The following is a 17385-nucleotide window of genomic DNA, read 5'->3' on the forward strand; positions in this document are numbered from 1 at the left end:
AGATTCGAATTTCTTCTCAATGTAAGAATTGCAATCTCCGAGAGAGAACTATTTCTGTCCATAATTCAGTAAATTTGATGACAAAGAAAGGGGGGGGGGATTAATCGGCCCAATTACACCTCCCCTCCCCTTATGATATCCGTATTACAATTTGTGATTCTCCAATCTGTGTATTAATCTGATGCATCTGAAATTCATCTAATACTCCAATGAAAAAGAAATATAGATACATATAGCTACACACTATATTACCAGTAGTATTGGGCCGGCCCTCCATATCATTGGGTTCAGGTGTTCCCATCAAGCCCCGAGGCATGCAGACCGCTTCACGAACATTTGTGAAAGAACGGAACGCTGATAGCTAATGGGGACAAATCTCTGCCTTCTGTCCGGGGATCGGGGAAGATCTACAATGCGGGTTGTTTTCGGATCCACTAGAAGACAATATTCTGTACAAATGAAATCCTCCAAATGGGATCTGGAAGGCTGGCTGGTATTCTGACAGCGAGAAGAAATCTAGAAACCCCGTGTAAGTGACGTGTGTGGGACCTCTAGCGGCAATACAATGTGATGACAGCTCAGTGATTGGAATGGTGGGCGGCTCTTAGAAGAGCCTTTGTGTCCTTGTTGGGATGATGGGGCCCCGGCGGGGGGATTACTTGGCGCTGGTGTACTTGGTGACGGCCTTGGTGCCCTCGGAGACGGCGTGCTTGGCCAGCTCTCCGGGCAGGAGGAGGCGGACGGCGGTCTGGATCTCCCGGGAGGTGATGGTGGAGCGCTTGTTGTAATGAGCCAGGCGGGAAGCTTCGCCGGCGATGCGCTCGAAGATATCATTGACGAAGGAGTTCATGATGCTCATGGCCTTGGACGAGATGCCGGTGTCGGGGTGGACCTGCTTGAGCACCTTGTACACGTAGATGGCATAACTCTCCTTCCTAGTCTTCCTCCGCTTCTTGCCGTCCTTCTTCTGGGTCTTAGTCACGGCTTTCTTGGAGCCCTTCTTGGGCGCCGGCGCAGACTTGGCTGGTTCAGGCATGATCAGGGTTCACCACTGCTTGGCTGGCTGCGGGGAAAGTGTGCTGGAGCCGCCCTCATGTGCTGCTTTTATAGGCGGCCTATGCAAAGGAGCCTCATCCCTCCTCACTCTTCTATTGGAGGACTCAGTCATGTGATGGAAAGAGACGTCATACTTTCTTTCCTCTAGCCCAGATTGGTGTAGAAACAAGTCTGACCGCTATTGGCTGTACTGAAATGCAACCAATCCCAGCGTGTGACGTCAGAGCATGGAGTGTATAAAGGAGAGGAAGCGGCTGCTGGGCCTATCTGTGTGTGATTCGTCAGTCATCCAATCATGTCTGGTCGCGGCAAACAAGGAGGCAAGACTCGGGCTAAGGCCAAGACCCGATCGTCCCGGGCCGGTCTGCAGTTCCCCGTCGGTCGTGTTCACCGTCTGCTCCGGAAGGGCAACTATGCCGAGCGGGTCGGGGCCGGAGCTCCCGTCTATCTGGCCGCCGTCCTGGAGTATCTGACGGCTGAGATCCTGGAGCTGGCCGGCAACGCCGCCCGAGACAACAAGAAGACCCGCATCATCCCCCGACACCTCCAGCTGGCTGTCCGCAACGACGAGGAGCTCAACAAGCTGCTGGGCGGCGTCACCATCGCCCAGGGAGGAGTCCTGCCCAACATCCAGGCCGTGCTGCTGCCCAAGAAGACCGAGAGCCACAAGGCCGCCAAGAGCAAGTAATCCCCCCACAGGATTCCCTTCTATCCGCCAACACAACGGCTCTTCTCAGAGCCCCCCACATCTCCATACAAAGGGCGGACATACGGCTTCTATGGACACCAATCCCACACTCCTCTCTATCTCCCGCTTCTATGGGATGGAGTCTCGGGGAGGAGAAGTCGGAGATCCTTTTACTTACAATGACGCAAGATGTAAAGTAATTGATTTTATAATTCTAAAGAGTAATAGAAAATGCTTTCAGTGTGAGACTCTGGGGAAATGACATCTTATTCCAGGGACTGATCTTATCCGCCTTCCTTTAGTTGTGATGGGGGGAGGAGGAGGAAAGTCGGCGGCTTCTTCCCTCCGTCCTGCTCTGTAGATCTCGGATTAGTAAAGGACGTTCTGGGATGGAAGCTGTCACGTGTTTGTAATGACAATTCTAAACGGTGGAAATCCTTCCCGCCGTCCGGACAGTAAGTCTCCTCTACATCCGGGTGTCATCTCTGCTTCTCCATAGGAAGAGGTTTGGACGCCGGGAAGGATTTCTATGTTGAACTTTCTGGGGAGAAAGTGATCTCTCGGCGCCCCGGGATTGGGCGGGTTATTTGTAGCTGATAACCGGTTTTCAAAACTTTTTTTCTAAAAATTTCCGATCAAATAGTTTCCTACCAATGTTTTTCTGTCTTATCTGAATGAATAACCTTTCATTGCTTCAATTGTCTAAATTCCACTTTCCCGCCGGAGTTCTATGGGCCGTTAAAACGGTCAATGGATGCAGATTGTATCTGGGAAGATCGATCAATCCTTCCATTCATTCCGAGCATTGCAGATATTCATTTGAAATGTCTTATTTGTACTCAAAACCCGACAAGATGGAGTTCTTAGTTTACTGATTTTGGTGAATTCCCTGCAAGATATTTTTTTTTACTCGTCAGAAAAGCATTACTGGCCGACGGAGAAAACGCCCACATCTGTGATTGGCTCAGATTTCAAATTATGCCGCCGGAATTGTGTAAATCGTTAGAGAAATATTAAGCCCGATTATACCGCCAAATCCGCGCCGGAGAACTATGAGACATTTATCAGCGAACAATCAACAACCACTTTCCTGACTAATCGATAAACCTGCTTGGAATGAAAGTCTACAACTGGATTCTGGTTACTGAATCCTTTCAATATCAGATCTATTAAAGACTTGCAGCTATTACAGATCTCACATCTAGAATATTGATGAAATGATTGGTAGAAATAACTCCTAACACTGCCAAATAAATATGTACAATGAAAAGAATGTTTGAGCTTCTAAATATTCCCCGAGAGATTGATGATCTCGATGTTTCTATCGATAGCCCTTTGTACGAGAAGGTGGGCGGCCCTGAGAAGGGCCTTTGTGACGATGAAGGGGGGGGGGGGGTTGTGAGGATTTATCCTCCGAATCCGTAGAGTGCGTCCCTGCCGTTTGAGAGCATAGACGACATCCATGGCGGTGACGGTCTTCCTCTTGGCGTGCTCTGTGTAGGTGACGGCATCGCGGATGACATTCTCCAGGAAGACTTTCAGCACTCCGCGGGTCTCCTCATAGATGAGGCCGGAGATGCGCTTGACTCCCCCTCTGCGGGCCAAACGTCGGATGGCGGGTTTGGTGATGCCCTGGATGTTGTCCCGGAGCACCTTCCTGTGGCGCTTGGCGCCGCCTTTCCCCAGACCCTTCCCTCCTTTACCGCGACCAGACATGACGATTCTTCTCTGCTGCAAACACCGACTGAGCTCTGGGCTGGGCCCGCCTTCTTTTTATAGAGTATGAGCGGACCTGATGGGAACCTTCCTGGGAAGAGGCGGAGTCACACCCATTCTTTACACACAATACAATGTTCTTCGTGTATATGGTGTCAGAAACTTTGAGTCAAAAACAATACATCTCTAGAAAGCAATTCTATTCCTCCTTCTCAATGGTCTTCTATTTAGTCCTCGAAAATGACACCGAAAACATTCATCTTTCACATTTCATAACTGAGACTACAATCACTAATTACTGTGTTTATTAATTTCATGTTTTTTAAATAGTTCTGTGAAAAGGAGAAAAAAACGATATCCTATTTTCCTGTTTATAAGTCCTAGCAGAACGGGGCGGGTCACAGCAATTTAATATTCTGCAGAGAATTTCCTTGACTTTGAACCTTGTAAACATTTTGTTGATTTCCAGATACAAAGAGGTAAAAGGACTGTTTATTTGCTTTATCTATCTCTATTATTGTCCAGACATGAAATATTTGCTGTATGAATGTATTGTATTTATCTGGCAGTGTCAGGATTACTATCGGCCAGTGACATGAACATGTACAGATCTGATCATGAAATGTACAATACTTTATTTCCCATCATATAGAGAGGAGGAGATCTACAATATAAATCATCTCCCTATCATGTTCTATATATAGCAGTGGGGATCCTGGACTTGAGGACTTGGAATAAATAGAACCTACAGAAGTGTTTACATGATTCAGTAATCATCAGAATCCATTCGTAGTCATTCCGGAATGATCGATGAATCTGCTTGGAATTAAAGTGTTGATATTTCTCGCAGAAACGTCTCATCTGATGATCTCCTTTGTTCTCCGGGTCGGATTTGGCGGTATAATAATTATGAACGTTTAACTGTAACGATCTACACCATTCTGGCGGGCAAATTTGAAAGCAGATATTTGAAATCTGAGCCAATCACAGTTGTGGGCGTTCCCTTCACCAGCCAATAATAACAACCTGATTTGTAGTCCAAATAAATGTATCCTGAGATCTGTCTCCGTCTTCAGCCCAGAAAATATTTGTTCCGTAGACTCTCCATTGATCTCTATAGCGGGGCGGATTCTGTATTCTGAATTACAAATCGAAGCCGGAACCGATCTGACATGAAGATGTCCAACGGATTTCCTATTCTTGGTCCATTAAACTGCCCGAGATGAAGGGGCCGATGATCGATGTTCTCCGGAAGAAGGGGGGTTAATGTCGGTATTTTCAATGTCGGGTCGGAGGATCGGAGAAGATTTCATAGAATTCCGGCGGGAAATTTGAATTCAGGAATTTGAATGTTGAGCCAATCACAGATCCGGGAGATTCCTTCAAATTGTAACATTTCTGATTTCTTCTGATGACTGAAGAAGGTGATGATGAGATCCGCGTTCCTCCGAGAGTCGGGAAGATGATTGTTTGGTATATATTGATCTCCAGAAGAAATGTATCAGAAGTAAAGGATGGAGGACAATGAAGATCCCTCCCTGTCATCAGGTCACATTGTTCTATTATTATTATACAGTATTTATATAGCGCCAAAAGGTTTGCTCAGCGCTGTACAGTATAGTGGGGGACAGAACATGAGACAATACAGTAACAATACAATACATGAGGGGCTCTAGGGCCCTGCTCTTTGGAGCTTACAATCTAGGAGATAAAGTCACATCAATAAATGATAACATACAATCCTCCCCCCAACAATGTATGTCAGGCTCTGTGTATGGAGATGTGGGGGCTGGGCGCCTCCTCCCAGACATTGGCTGGAGTAAGATAAATATTCATCCTGGTCACTGGAATCTCCGTGCATTATATTGTGGAAAGAAACTTCTTCCAGGAGCAGATGGGAACAATCAAACACCCAACGTAAGGAACCCTGAACACACAAAACTAGAGATGAGCGAATCGAAGTAGCCGAAGTGGAATTCGAGTCGAATATCGGAAAAATTTTGATTCGCGCCGAATCCGAAAAATAGCCTAATTCGGACGCGCGAATCGAAATTTTTCCGAAAATGGCGGCTGACATGTGCGGCGACGGAGCGGGAATGTCTGGGAAGGCGCGCAGACAAGGCGCGCTGACCCATAATGCATTCCTCAACGACATGTGATCGCATCAGCCAATCAGCAGCCAGCCAGCTAGCACTGTGTAATGGTCGAGCTATAAATAGCGGCCATTTTGGAATTCTTCATTTGCCTGCAGTCATTGAACAGAGGCAGACCGCTCTGTATTAGGGACAGAGTTAGGGCCACAGAAACGATACTTGGGGACAGAGAAACGATACTTAGGGACAGAGAACTATTACTCAGGGACACAGAATTGTTAATTAGGGCCACAGAATCGTTACTTAGGGACAAAGAAACGCTAGTTAGGGCCACAGAATTCATACTCAGGGACAGACAGAATTGTTACTGAGTGCCAGAGAATTGTTACTTAGGGCCACAGAAACGTTATTAGGGCCACAGAATTGTTACTCAGGGACAGACAGAATTGTTACTGAGTGCCAGATAATTGTTACTTAGGGCCACAGAAACGTTATTAGGGCCACAGAATTGTTACTCAGGGACAGACAGAATTGTTACTGTGTGCCAGAGAATTGTTACTTAGGGCCACAGAATCTTTAGTTAGGGCCACAGAATTGTTACTCAGGGACAGACACAGAATTGTTACTGAGGGCCACAGAACTGTTACTTAGGGCCACATAATTGTTACTCGCACAGACACAGAATTGTTACTCGCACAGACACAGAATTGTTACTGAGGGCCACAGAACTGTTACTTAGGGCAACAGAATTGTTACTCGCACAGACACAGAATTGTTACACAGGGACACAGAACTGTTACTGAGGGCCACAGAACCGTTACTTAGGGCCACAGAATTGTTACTCGCACAGACACAGAATTGTTACTCGCACAGACACAGAATTGTTACTCAGGGCCACAGAACTGTTACTTGGGGCCACAGAAACGTTAATCAGGGACACAAAATTGTTACTGAGGGCCACAGAACTGTTACTTAGGGCCACAGAATTGTTACTCGCACAGACACAGAATTGTTACACAGGGCCACAGAACTGTTACTGAGGGCCACAGAACCGTTACTTAGGGCCACAGAATTGTTACTCGCACAGACACAGAATTGTTACTCGCACAGACACAGAATTGTTACTGAGGGCCACAGAACTGTTACTTGGGGCCACAGAAACGTTAATCAGGGACACAGAATTGTTACTGAGGGCTACAGAACTGTTACTTAGGGCCACAGAATTGTTACTCGCACAGACACATAATTGTTACTCAGGGCCACAGAACTGTTACTTGGGGCCACAGAAACGTTAATCAGGGACACAGAATTGTTACTGAGGGCCACAGAACTGTTACTTAGGGCCACAGAATTGTTACTCGCACAGACACAGAATTGTTACTCAGGGACACAGAACTGTTACTGAGGGCCACAGAACTGTTACTTAGGGCCACAGAAACGTTATTAGGGCCACAGAATTGTTACTCAGGGACAGACAGAATTGTTACTGAGTGCCAGATAATTGTTACTTAGGGCCACAGAAACGTTATTAGGGCCACAGAATTGTTACTCAGGGACAGACAGAATTGTTACTGTGTGCCAGAGAATTGTTACTTAGGGCCACAGAATCTTTAGTTAGGGCCACAGAATTGTTACTCAGGGACAGACACAGAATTGTTACTGAGGGCCACAGAACTGTTACTTAGGGCCACATAATTGTTACTCGCACAGACACAGAATTGTTACTCGCACAGACACAGAATTGTTACTGAGGGCCACAGAACTGTTACTTAGGGCAACAGAATTGTTACTCGCACAGACACAGAATTGTTACACAGGGACACAGAACTGTTACTGAGGGCCACAGAACCGTTACTTAGGGCCACAGAATTGTTACTCGCACAGACACAGAATTGTTACTCGCACAGACACATAATTGTTACTGAGGGCCACAGAACTGTTACTTGGGGCCACAGAAACGTTAATCAGGGACACAGAATTGTTACTGAGGGCCACAGAACTGTTACTTAGGGCCACAGAATTGTTACTCGCACAGACACAGAATTGTTACACAGGGACACAGAACTGTTACTGAGGGCCACAGAACCGTTACTTAGGGCCACAGAATTGTTACTCGCACAGACACAGAATTGTTACTCGCACAGACACAGAATTGTTACTCGAACGGACACAGAATTGTTACTCAGGGACACAGAACTGTTACTGAGGGCCACAGAACTGTTACTTAGGGCCACAGAATTGTTACTCGCACAGACACAGAATTCTTACTCGCACAGACACAGAATTGTTACTCAGGGACACAGAACTGTTACTGAGGGCCACAGAACTGTTACTTAGGGCCACATAATTGTTACTCGCACAGACACAGAATTCTTACTCGCACAGACACAGAATTGTTACTGAGGGCCACAGAACTGTTACTTGGGGCCACAGAAACGTTAATCAGGAACACAGAATTGTTACTGAGGGCCACAGAACTGTTACTTAGGGCCACAGAATTGTTACTCGCACAGACACAGAATTGTTACTCGCACAGACACAGAATTGTTACTGAGGGCCACAGAACTGTTACTTGGGGCCACAGAAACGTTAATCAGGGACACAGAATTGTTACTGAGGGCCACAGAACTGTTACTTAGGGCCATAGAATTGTTACTCGCACAGACACAGAATTGTTACTCAGGGACACAGAATTGTTACTCAGGGACACAGAATCGTTTAATTAAAGAGTATGTCAGACAACATGCAGAGGAGTGGCAGAGGAGGCAATGTTTTAGGAGCGAGCAGACGTGGCAGCAGAGGAAGGGGTCGAGGCAGCACTATTCGCAGCCAGAGGCCAGTGCTCCCGGTGTCATCCAGCGGTCGTGTCTCCACCGACAACCCTGCCGTCATCGATTGGTTGGCTCGGTCGTCTTCCTCTTCCCAGGTCACCTCTGACACCTACAGCCAACGGTCGGTGGGTACGTCAGACACAACCGTTAGTTGGCATGGCCCGGGACCAAGCCCACTGAAATCACGTGTCCTCTACCTGCCCCTGTCCTTTGGTGTTCCCTCACCAAGCGAAGTATCGCATGCTGTGGGCTCAGCCCCACTGTACAGTGAGGAAGAGCTAACAGAGGGCGGTCAGGAACGGGGGGAGACATCCGCCTTTTCAGCAGCCAGGCGAAGAAGTAGTGGCGAGGAGAGTGGCCCGGTAGCCGGTCTAGAGACAGGTCTGTCTCCTGACCCAGACGCAGCCGAGGGGGCTAGTAGTGAGGCGGAGACCCTACTTGATGATGAGGAGGTTGATCGCACTTGGCAGCCTCGTCGTCATCAGGCAATTTCTTCCGCATCATCAGGAGAAGAGGGTGGCAGCTTGGCAGTGAGCGAAACAGTCGGTGGGTTGCCCAGGAGACAGCAGCAGGGTCGCAGCAGTGTCAGTGGAAGCAGTGTCAGTGGAGCCAAACGGCCACGGAGTAGAGCACCAGCTCCACTGCAGCCTACCACCACGGCCAGTAGTGGTGCCGGTGTGCACGGAGGAAGCAGCAGTCAGCCAGTGAGGAGTATCGGGGGCAAAGTTTCCTACTCGGTGGTGTGGCAATTTTTCGTCAAGCCGCCCGAGGAAGTAAACGTAGCCGTATGTCGACTATGTGGCCAGAAAGTCAAGCGTGGCCAGGGGGCCCATGTTGGGACTACAGCGTATTCATGCCATGTGCCACTTTCAGGTCTCCTCACACTGCTGGTGTGTTGAATTTTTTGACATAGGGTGCTGGCAGATTATGGGCCTCCTATAGCTGCTGCCAGGCCCCTAATCTGCCATAGGCCCCTATATACCGCCTCCTCATGCTGCTGCCAGGTCCAGAGTCTCTCATGGGTCCCTGTACGGCCTCCCATTGCTGCTGTCTCCATCGCCACACTCTGCCATGTGCCACTTTCAAGTCTCCTCACACACTGCTGGTGTGTAGAATTTTTTGACATAGGGTGCTGGCAGATTACGGGCCTCCCATAGCTGCTGCCAGGCCCCTAATCTGCCATGGGCCCCTATATACCGCCTCCTCATGCTGCTGCCAAGTCCAGAGTCTCTCATGGGTCCCTGTACGGCCTCCCATTGCTGCTGTCTCCATCGCCACACTCTGCCATGTGCCACTTTCAGGTCTCCTCACACACTGCTGGTGTGTAGAATTTTTTGACATAGGGTGCTGGCAGATTACGGGCCTCCCATAGCTGCTGCCAGGCCCCTAATCTGCCATAGGCCCCTATATACCGCCTCCTCATGCTGCTGCCAGGTCCAGAGTCTCTCATGGGTCCCTGTACGGCCTCCCATTGCTGCTGTCTCCATCGCCACACTCTGCCATGTGCCACTTTCAGGTCTCCTCACACACTGCTGGTGTGTAGAATTTTTTGACATTGGGTGCTGGCAGATTACGGGCCTCCCATAGCTGCTGCCAGGCCCCTAATCTGCCATGGGCCCCTATATACCGCCTCCTCATGCTGCTGCCAAGTCCAGAGTCTCTCATGGGTCCCTGTACGGCCTCCCATTGCTGCTGTCTCCATCGCCACACTCTGCCATGTGCCACTTTCAGGTCTCCTCACACACTGCTGGTGTGTAGAATTTTTTGACATAGGGTGCTGGCAGATTACGGGCCTCCCATTGCTGCTGCCAGGCCCCTAATCTGCCATGGGCCCCTATACCGCCTCCTCATGCTGCTGCCAAGTCCAGAGTCTCTCATGGGTCCCTGTACGGCCTCCCATTGCTGCTGTCTCCATCGCCACACTCTGCCATGTGCCACTTTCAGGTCTCCTCACACACTGCTGGTGTGTAGAATTTTTTGACATAGGGTGCCGGCAGATTACGGGCCTCCCATAGCTGCTGCCAGGCCCCTAATCTGCCATGGGCCCCTATATACCGCCTCCTCATGCTGCTGCCAAGTCCAGAGTCTCTCATGGGTCCCTGTACGGCCTCCCATTGCTGCTGTCTCCATCGCCACACTCTGCCATGTGCCACTTTCAGGTCTCCTCACACACTGCTGGTGTGTAGAATTTTTTGACATAGGGTGCTGGCAGATTACGGGCCTCCCATAGCTGCTGCCAGGCCCCTAATCTGCCATAGGCCCCTATATACCGCCTCCTCATGCTGCTGCCAGGTCCAGAGTCTCTCATGGGTCCCTGTACGGCCTCCCATTGCTGCTGTCTCCATCGCCACACTCTGCCATGTGCCACTTTCAGGTCTCCTCACACACTGCTGGTGTGTAGAATTTTTTGACATAGGGTGCTGGCAGATTACGGGCCTCCCATTGCTGCTGCCAGGCCCCTAATCTGCCATGGGCCCCTATACCGCCTCCTCATGCTGCTGCCAAGTCCAGAGTCTCTCATGGGTCCCTGTACGGCCTCCCATTGCTGCTGTCTCCATCGCCACACTCTGCCATGTGCCACTTTCAGGTCTCCTCACACACTGCTGGTGTGTAGAATTTTTTGACATAGGGTGCTGGCAGATTACGGGCCTCCCATAGCTGCTGCCAGGCCCCTAATCTGCCATGGGCCCCTATATACCGCCTCCTCATGCTGCTGCCAAGTCCAGAGTCTCTCATGGGTCCCTGTACGGCCTCCCATTGCTGCTGTCTCCATCGCCACACTCTGCCATGTGCCACTTTCAGGTCTCCTCACACACTGCTGGTGTGTAGAATTTTTTGACATAGGGTGCTGGCAGATTACGGGCCTCCCATAGCTGCTGCCAGGCCCCTAATCTGCCATAGGCCCCTATATACCGCCTCCTCATGCTGCTGCCAGGTCCAGAGTCTCTCATGGGTCCCTGTACGGCCTCCCATTGCTGCTGTCTCCATCGCCACACTCTGCCATGTGCCACTTTCAGGTCTCCTCACACACTGCTGGTGTGTAGAATTTTTTGACATAGGGTGCTGGCAGATTACGGGCCTCCCATTGCTGCTGCCAGGCCCCTAATCTGCCATGGGCCCCTATACCGCCTCCTCATGCTGCTGCCAAGTCCAGAGTCTCTCATGGGTCCCTGTACGGCCTCCCATTGCTGCTGTCTCCATCGCCACACTCTGCCATGTGCCACTTTCAGGTCTCCTCACACACTGCTGGTGTGTAGAATTTTTTGACATAGGGTGCTGGCAGATTACGGGCCTCCCATAGCTGCTGCCAGGCCCCTAATCTGCCATAGGCCCCTATATACCGCCTCCTCATGCTGCTGCCAGGTCCAGAGTCTCTCATGGGTCCCTGTACGGCCTCCCATTGCTGCTGTCTCCATCGCCACACTCTGCCATGTGCCACTTTCAGGTCTCCTCACACACTGCTGGTGTGTAGAATTTTTTGACATAGGGTGCTGGCAGATTACGGGCCTCCCATAGCTGCTGCCAGGCCCCTAATCTGCCATAGGCCCCTATATACCGCCTCCTCATGCTGCTGCCAGGTCCAGAGTCTCTCATGGGTCCCTGTACGGCCTCCCATTGCTGCTGTCTCCATCGCCACACTCTGCCATGTGCCACTTTCAGGTCTCCTCACACACTGCTGGTGTGTAGAATTTTTTGACATAGGGTGCTGGCAGATTACGGGCCTCCCATAGCTGCTGCCAGGCCCCTAATCTGCCATAGGCCCCTATATACCGCCTCCTCATGCTGCTGCCAGGTCCAGAGTCTCTCATGGGTCCCTGTACGGCCTCCCATTGCTGCTGTCTCCATCGCCACACTCTGCCATGTGCCACTTTCAGGTCTCCTCACACTGCTGGTGTATTGAATTTTTTGACATAGGGTGCTGGCAGATTATGGGCCTCCTATAGCTGCTGCCAGGCCCCTAATCTGCCATAGGCCCCTATATACCGCCTCCTCATGCTGCTGCCAGGTCCACAGTGTCTCATGCCATGTGCCACTTTCAGGTCTCCTCACACTGCTGGTGTGTTGAATTTTTTGACATAGGGTGCTGGCAGATTATGGGCCTCCTATAGCTGCTGCCAGGCCCCTAATCTGCCATAGGCCCCTATATACCGCCTCCTCATGCTGCTGCCAGGTCCAGAGTCTCTCATGGGTCCCTGTACGGCCTCCCATTGCTGCTGTCTCCATCGCCACACTCTGCCATGTGCCACTTTCAGGTCTCCTCACACACTGCTGGTGTGTAGAATTTTTTGACATAGGGTGCTGGCAGATTACGGGCCTCCCATTGCTGCTGCCAGGCCCCTAATCTGCCATGGGCCCCTATACCGCCTCCTCATGCTGCTGCCAAGTCCAGAGTCTCTCATGGGTCCCTGTACGGCCTCCCATTGCTGCTGTCTCCATCGCCACACTCTGCCATGTGCCACTTTCAGGTCTCCTCACACTGCTGGTGTGTTGAATTTTTTGACATAGGGTGCTGGCAGATTACGAGCCTCCCATTGCTGCTGCCAGGCACGTAATCTGCCATGGGCCCCCGTACCGACTCCTCATGCTGTGACGTTGCAACAAGGTGGAATTCAACCCTACATATGTTAGACCGCCTTTACGAACAGCGAAAGGCCATCACAGATTTCCTGATGTTAAAAGCGGATAAAGGTACTCCCTGTGTAACTTAGATGTCAGCCATTGGCAGCTCATGCGTGACACCTGCGCTTGCTCAGGCCCTTTGAGGAGGCCACGCTATTCGTGAGTCGCCAGGACTATGGGATGAACGACGTCATTCCTCTGTTGCACGTCCTGGAACAAATGCTGTTAACAATGGCTGGTCAGGGTGCGGTAGACGTGGCGCACAGATCTCAACGCCACATGACCCCTGTGGGGGCAGGACAGGAAGAAGAGGAGGAGGTAGAGGAGGACATTGGTGCTCAGGAATTATTGAGTGAAATGGGTGGTTTTTCCACTCAGCGGACAGGAGTGGAGGAGCAGGAGCATCTGGTAGAGGAGGAGGAGGAGACAGAGGACCCAGACGCACCGTGGCAGTATGCTGTGGAGATGGAGGCAGGGAGTCCCTCGCATTCCTTGGCACAAATGGCCCATAGCATGCTCGCTTGCTTGCGTAGCGACAGCCGAATAATAACCATCAGACAGAGGGATGACTTTTGGCTGTCCACCTTGTTGGACCCTCGCTACCGTTCAAAAATGGTGGCCTTTTTCACACCTGCTGAGAGGGAGGCCAAAATAACGTACTATAAAAACCACCTATGTAGTCAGCTGGTCTCTGCCTGTCTGCGCCAACGTCCATCCTCAGACACTGTGGGCCCTGTGCGCTCGCGTTCCGCTGCCATGGCAGCAGGGGAGGGGTGGGGTGGTAGGAGCAGTGGCAGCTCCACCAGCAGCGGCTGCCTCAGTCTGCAGTCGATGATGAGTAGCTTTCTTCACCAGCGCAGTGAGGAAACTACTAACCAGCCGCAGCAGCAGCAGCAGCAGCAGCAGCATCAGGTGGACCTGGAGCAGGACCTCAAACAACAGGCTTAGGCCTACTTGGACAGCACCCTGCCAACCGAGGTAGACAATCCCCTTGACTACTGGGCAACGAAACTTGACCTTTGGCCCCAACTAGCTGAATTTGCCCTTGAAAGGCTGTCATGCCCGGCCAGTAGCGTGGCATCGGAGCGCGTGTTTAGTGCGGCAGGAGGTATTGTAACTCCGCGGAGGACACGACTGTCCACCCAAAGTGTGGAGAGACTCACGTTTGTGAAAATGAATCAGGCGTGGATTAGTCTGGATTTCAAACCACCAGTTCCTGACACAACTGACTAAATCCGCCATGAATCATGCCCCAAACATGTGCCACTTTCAGGTCTCCTCACACTGCTGGTGTGTTACATTTTTTGTCATAGGGTGCTGGCAGATTATGGGCCTCCCATTGCTGCTGCCAGGCCCGTAATCTGCCATGGGCCCCCGTACCGATTCCTCATGCTGCTGCCAGGCCCGTAATCTGCCATGGGCCCCTGTACCGCCTCCTCATGCTGCTGCCAGGTCCAGAGTGTGTCATGGGTCCCTGTACGGCCTCCCATTGCTGCTGTCTCTATCGCCACACTCTGCCATGTGCCACTTTCAGGTCTCCTCACACTGCTGGTGGTTTCCATTTTTGTCATAGGGTGCTGTATGGCCTCCCATTGCTGCTGCCTCCACCGCCACACTGTGGCTCCACACTCTGGTTTTGGCCCCGTGACTGCCCAAATGAGTGAAGTGTGCGGTGATTCTAAGATCGACGGCACTCATCTGCATGTCATACTGACTGACAGTATTATTTCTCTTCCCCAGCAGACTCCAAGGGCATTTAAATTAAAGGTACAGTGTTCTGCACTAATATTAAGTCTCTCTGAAGCCTAGAAACACCCTTTTTTAAGTTAAATTCACAGCGAATATTTTCGACTCGAATCGAAATTTTTCCACGAATTCGCCGAATCAGTCGAATCGAATTTTTGAATACTTCGCTCATCTCTACACAAAACCATCAGATCCCGGCCCACTGAGGAGGTGACTGCTGGGGTACCCAAGTAACCCTGACAGCCTCTCCATCCTAATATACAGTATTCTCCTACAGGCTCTTCTAAGACACCCCCCCCCCATCCATCCTCCCATTCCTATCACAGGTAGAAGATCTCTGCAGTTTGTGACCAATTGTGTATGACAAAGGGACGGACTGACCATCCGAACATCCAGGCACTGCCCGAGGGCCCGGGGTCAGTAGGGGGCCCCATGAGATGCCCCTGGTACCTTTCATTGGCTTTTTCATAGGCTTTTTTGGGTGTTGGCGAGGACACAGTTGCCCCATGATCTCTCATTGCCCGGGGGCCCTATGAGTTGTCAGTCCGCCCCTGGTATGACATATAAATTCACTGATTGTACACAGAACTGCCGGATCCCTTTATGTCTAGCACAATGTTTCTCAACCTTTTTCAGTCAAAGACCCCTTCAAAATTATGGACAGTCCCGAGGCACCCCATTCTAAAATGTGAAAAACTATTCAATCAGTTTTATATAACACAGCAACACCCACACCTTAGAGGTGATTTATTCTTCCAAAGCAAATACACTTGTGCACACTGGTACCGACTAGTATTCCAATGTTTCTCTTCTCCCTCAGTTTTTCGCCATCACTGAGCTAATGTGACCCCAGCACTGATGGAGAGAGGCGGGGGAGGGTCAAACTAGGATGATGTGCAGGCAGCTGACATCCTCCTTATCAATCAATGATGTTATAAAAAAAAAATTGATGTTATTGGTTGTCCGGACTGCAAGGCCATAATGGAGCACAATGAAAATCTGCGGATTTCTGTAACTAAAAGGCAGGCTAGTTCCACCCGCTGGCTTGTATACAAGTTTTTGATCATTTGCAGACATTTTGCCAAGTCACCCGTGAAGAAGCCTCAAGGCACCCCAGGATGCCGGGGCACCCTGATTTAGAATGATTGGTGTAGCAGACTAAGACAGCGATGTCCTCTATTAGTTCTGCCACAAGCACCTCATTCATGATGTAGAAGGTGGGAGAACACATCCTGCCAGACTTCCTCAATCACGTGTATGGTGTCATTGAGTCCCCATAACATGGAGAAGATTGCAGTGGCAGTGATCCTATGGGCTGTATAATGGAGATGGGACCTTCATCCACAGAGAACAGTGAGGGATTCATTGATTACTAGGAGGACCCCCACAATCCCCCCGATCCCCAATATAGATGATGACATTCGGGGCTTCTAGAAAGTGTTCTTTATAAGTCAGATCTATACCGAGATCAATAGGAAGTGAGCATGCGCGGCTCACATTGAGACTGATCGCCGGGCTGTCTATTTGGAGAACAGACAACAGCTGGTCAGTGTGGAAGCCCCGCCCACACTGTATCATCTGATTTCTCCCCATCGAAGGACATCGGCGATCTCCGAGCATTGTGTGATGGGCGGAGACTTCACTGTGCATGTGAGAACAATGCGCGGGCTCTTCTAACAATGGAACGAGCAGATCTAGGCGGGATATTTCAAAATGGCGCTTTTTAAGTTAACCATTGAGGAGGAAGAGGTGTGCGTTCACTGTCCAATCAGAGGGCAGGGATGTGTATAAAAAGCTCTGCAGAGCGAAGGCGAATTACAGTCGCAGTTCCCGGCAAGAGAGGAGTAGAGATGGCTCGTACCAAGCAGACCGCCCGTAAGTCCACCGGAGGGAAAGCTCCCCGCAAGCAGCTGGCCACCAAAGCCGCCCGCAAGAGCGCCCCGGCCACCGGCGGAGTGAAGAAGCCTCACCGCTACAGGCCCGGCACCGTGGCTCTCCGAGAGATCCGCCGCTACCAGAAATCCACCGAGCTGCTCATCCGCAAGCTGCCCTTCCAGCGCCTCGTCCGAGAGATCGCCCAGGACTTCAAGACCGACCTGCGCTTCCAGAGCTCCGCCGTCATGGCTCTGCAGGAGGCCGCAGAGGCTTATCTCGTCGGACTCTTCGAGGACACCAACCTCTGCGCCATCCACGCCAAGAGGGTCACCATCATGCCCAAAGACATCCAGCTGGCACGCCGCATCCGCGGAGAGAGGGCCTAGACCCCCCCGCAACAGACATTCCACACATCCCGCCAACCAACGGCTCTTCTCAGAGCCCCCACCTCCCCCCACACAGAGCTCTACACTACCGAACTACAATGAATAGGATAGACAGGAATCTATAATACAAGTTATCAGGCAATTCCTCCTCTCGGCGCCCCGGGACCGCCATTCCTTTACTGGTTTTATTCGTTTCTACAACTCATAACTAGACATGGAATGTGAGACATACAATGAGATCCATCCGAATGGGCCCCTTCCACACGGAGATGTCACTATGGGGGGGGGGGGGTCAGTCATGTCCTCTATTACCTCCTCCGATACTACATCGGGGTCATCACAGATCACATCGCTCCGCCGGGGCGGCACACACG

General features: G+C 50.9%; 3 protein-coding genes and 1 pseudogene across 3 annotated transcripts; 2 read left to right on the top strand and 2 right to left on the bottom strand.

Annotated features, from left to right (window-relative positions):
- Positions 1-594: 594 nt before the first annotated feature.
- LOC149444884 (histone H2B 1.1) lies at positions 595-1087 on the bottom strand. The gene has a single exon (XM_089654442.1). It carries the CDS (start codon positions 1034-1036, stop codon positions 656-658), a length of 381 nt encoding a protein of 126 aa, XP_089510568.1. The 5' UTR covers positions 1037-1087; the 3' UTR covers positions 595-655.
- A 241-nt stretch (positions 1088-1328) lies between these two features.
- Positions 1329-2442, top strand: LOC149444885 (histone H2A type 1). Its single transcript, XM_089654494.1, has one exon. The coding sequence runs from the start codon at positions 1352-1354 to the stop codon at positions 1742-1744; it is 393 nt and encodes a 130-aa protein (XP_089510620.1). The 5' UTR covers positions 1329-1351; the 3' UTR covers positions 1745-2442.
- Positions 2443-3150: 708 nt separating this feature from the next.
- On the bottom strand, positions 3151-3476 carry LOC149444886 (histone H4-like; annotated as a pseudogene).
- A 13109-nt stretch (positions 3477-16585) lies between these two features.
- Positions 16586-17027, top strand: LOC149444887 (histone H3). The gene has a single exon (XM_089654443.1). It carries the CDS (start codon positions 16601-16603, stop codon positions 17009-17011), a length of 411 nt encoding a protein of 136 aa, XP_089510569.1. The 5' UTR covers positions 16586-16600; the 3' UTR covers positions 17012-17027.
- Positions 17028-17385: the final 358 nt, after the last annotated feature.

This window comes from Staurois parvus, unplaced genomic scaffold (genome assembly GCF_062004578.1).
Source record: "Staurois parvus isolate SC_StPar_1 unplaced genomic scaffold, SC_StPar_1.0 ptg000769l, whole genome shotgun sequence".
NCBI lineage: Eukaryota > Metazoa > Chordata > Amphibia > Anura > Ranidae > Staurois > Staurois parvus.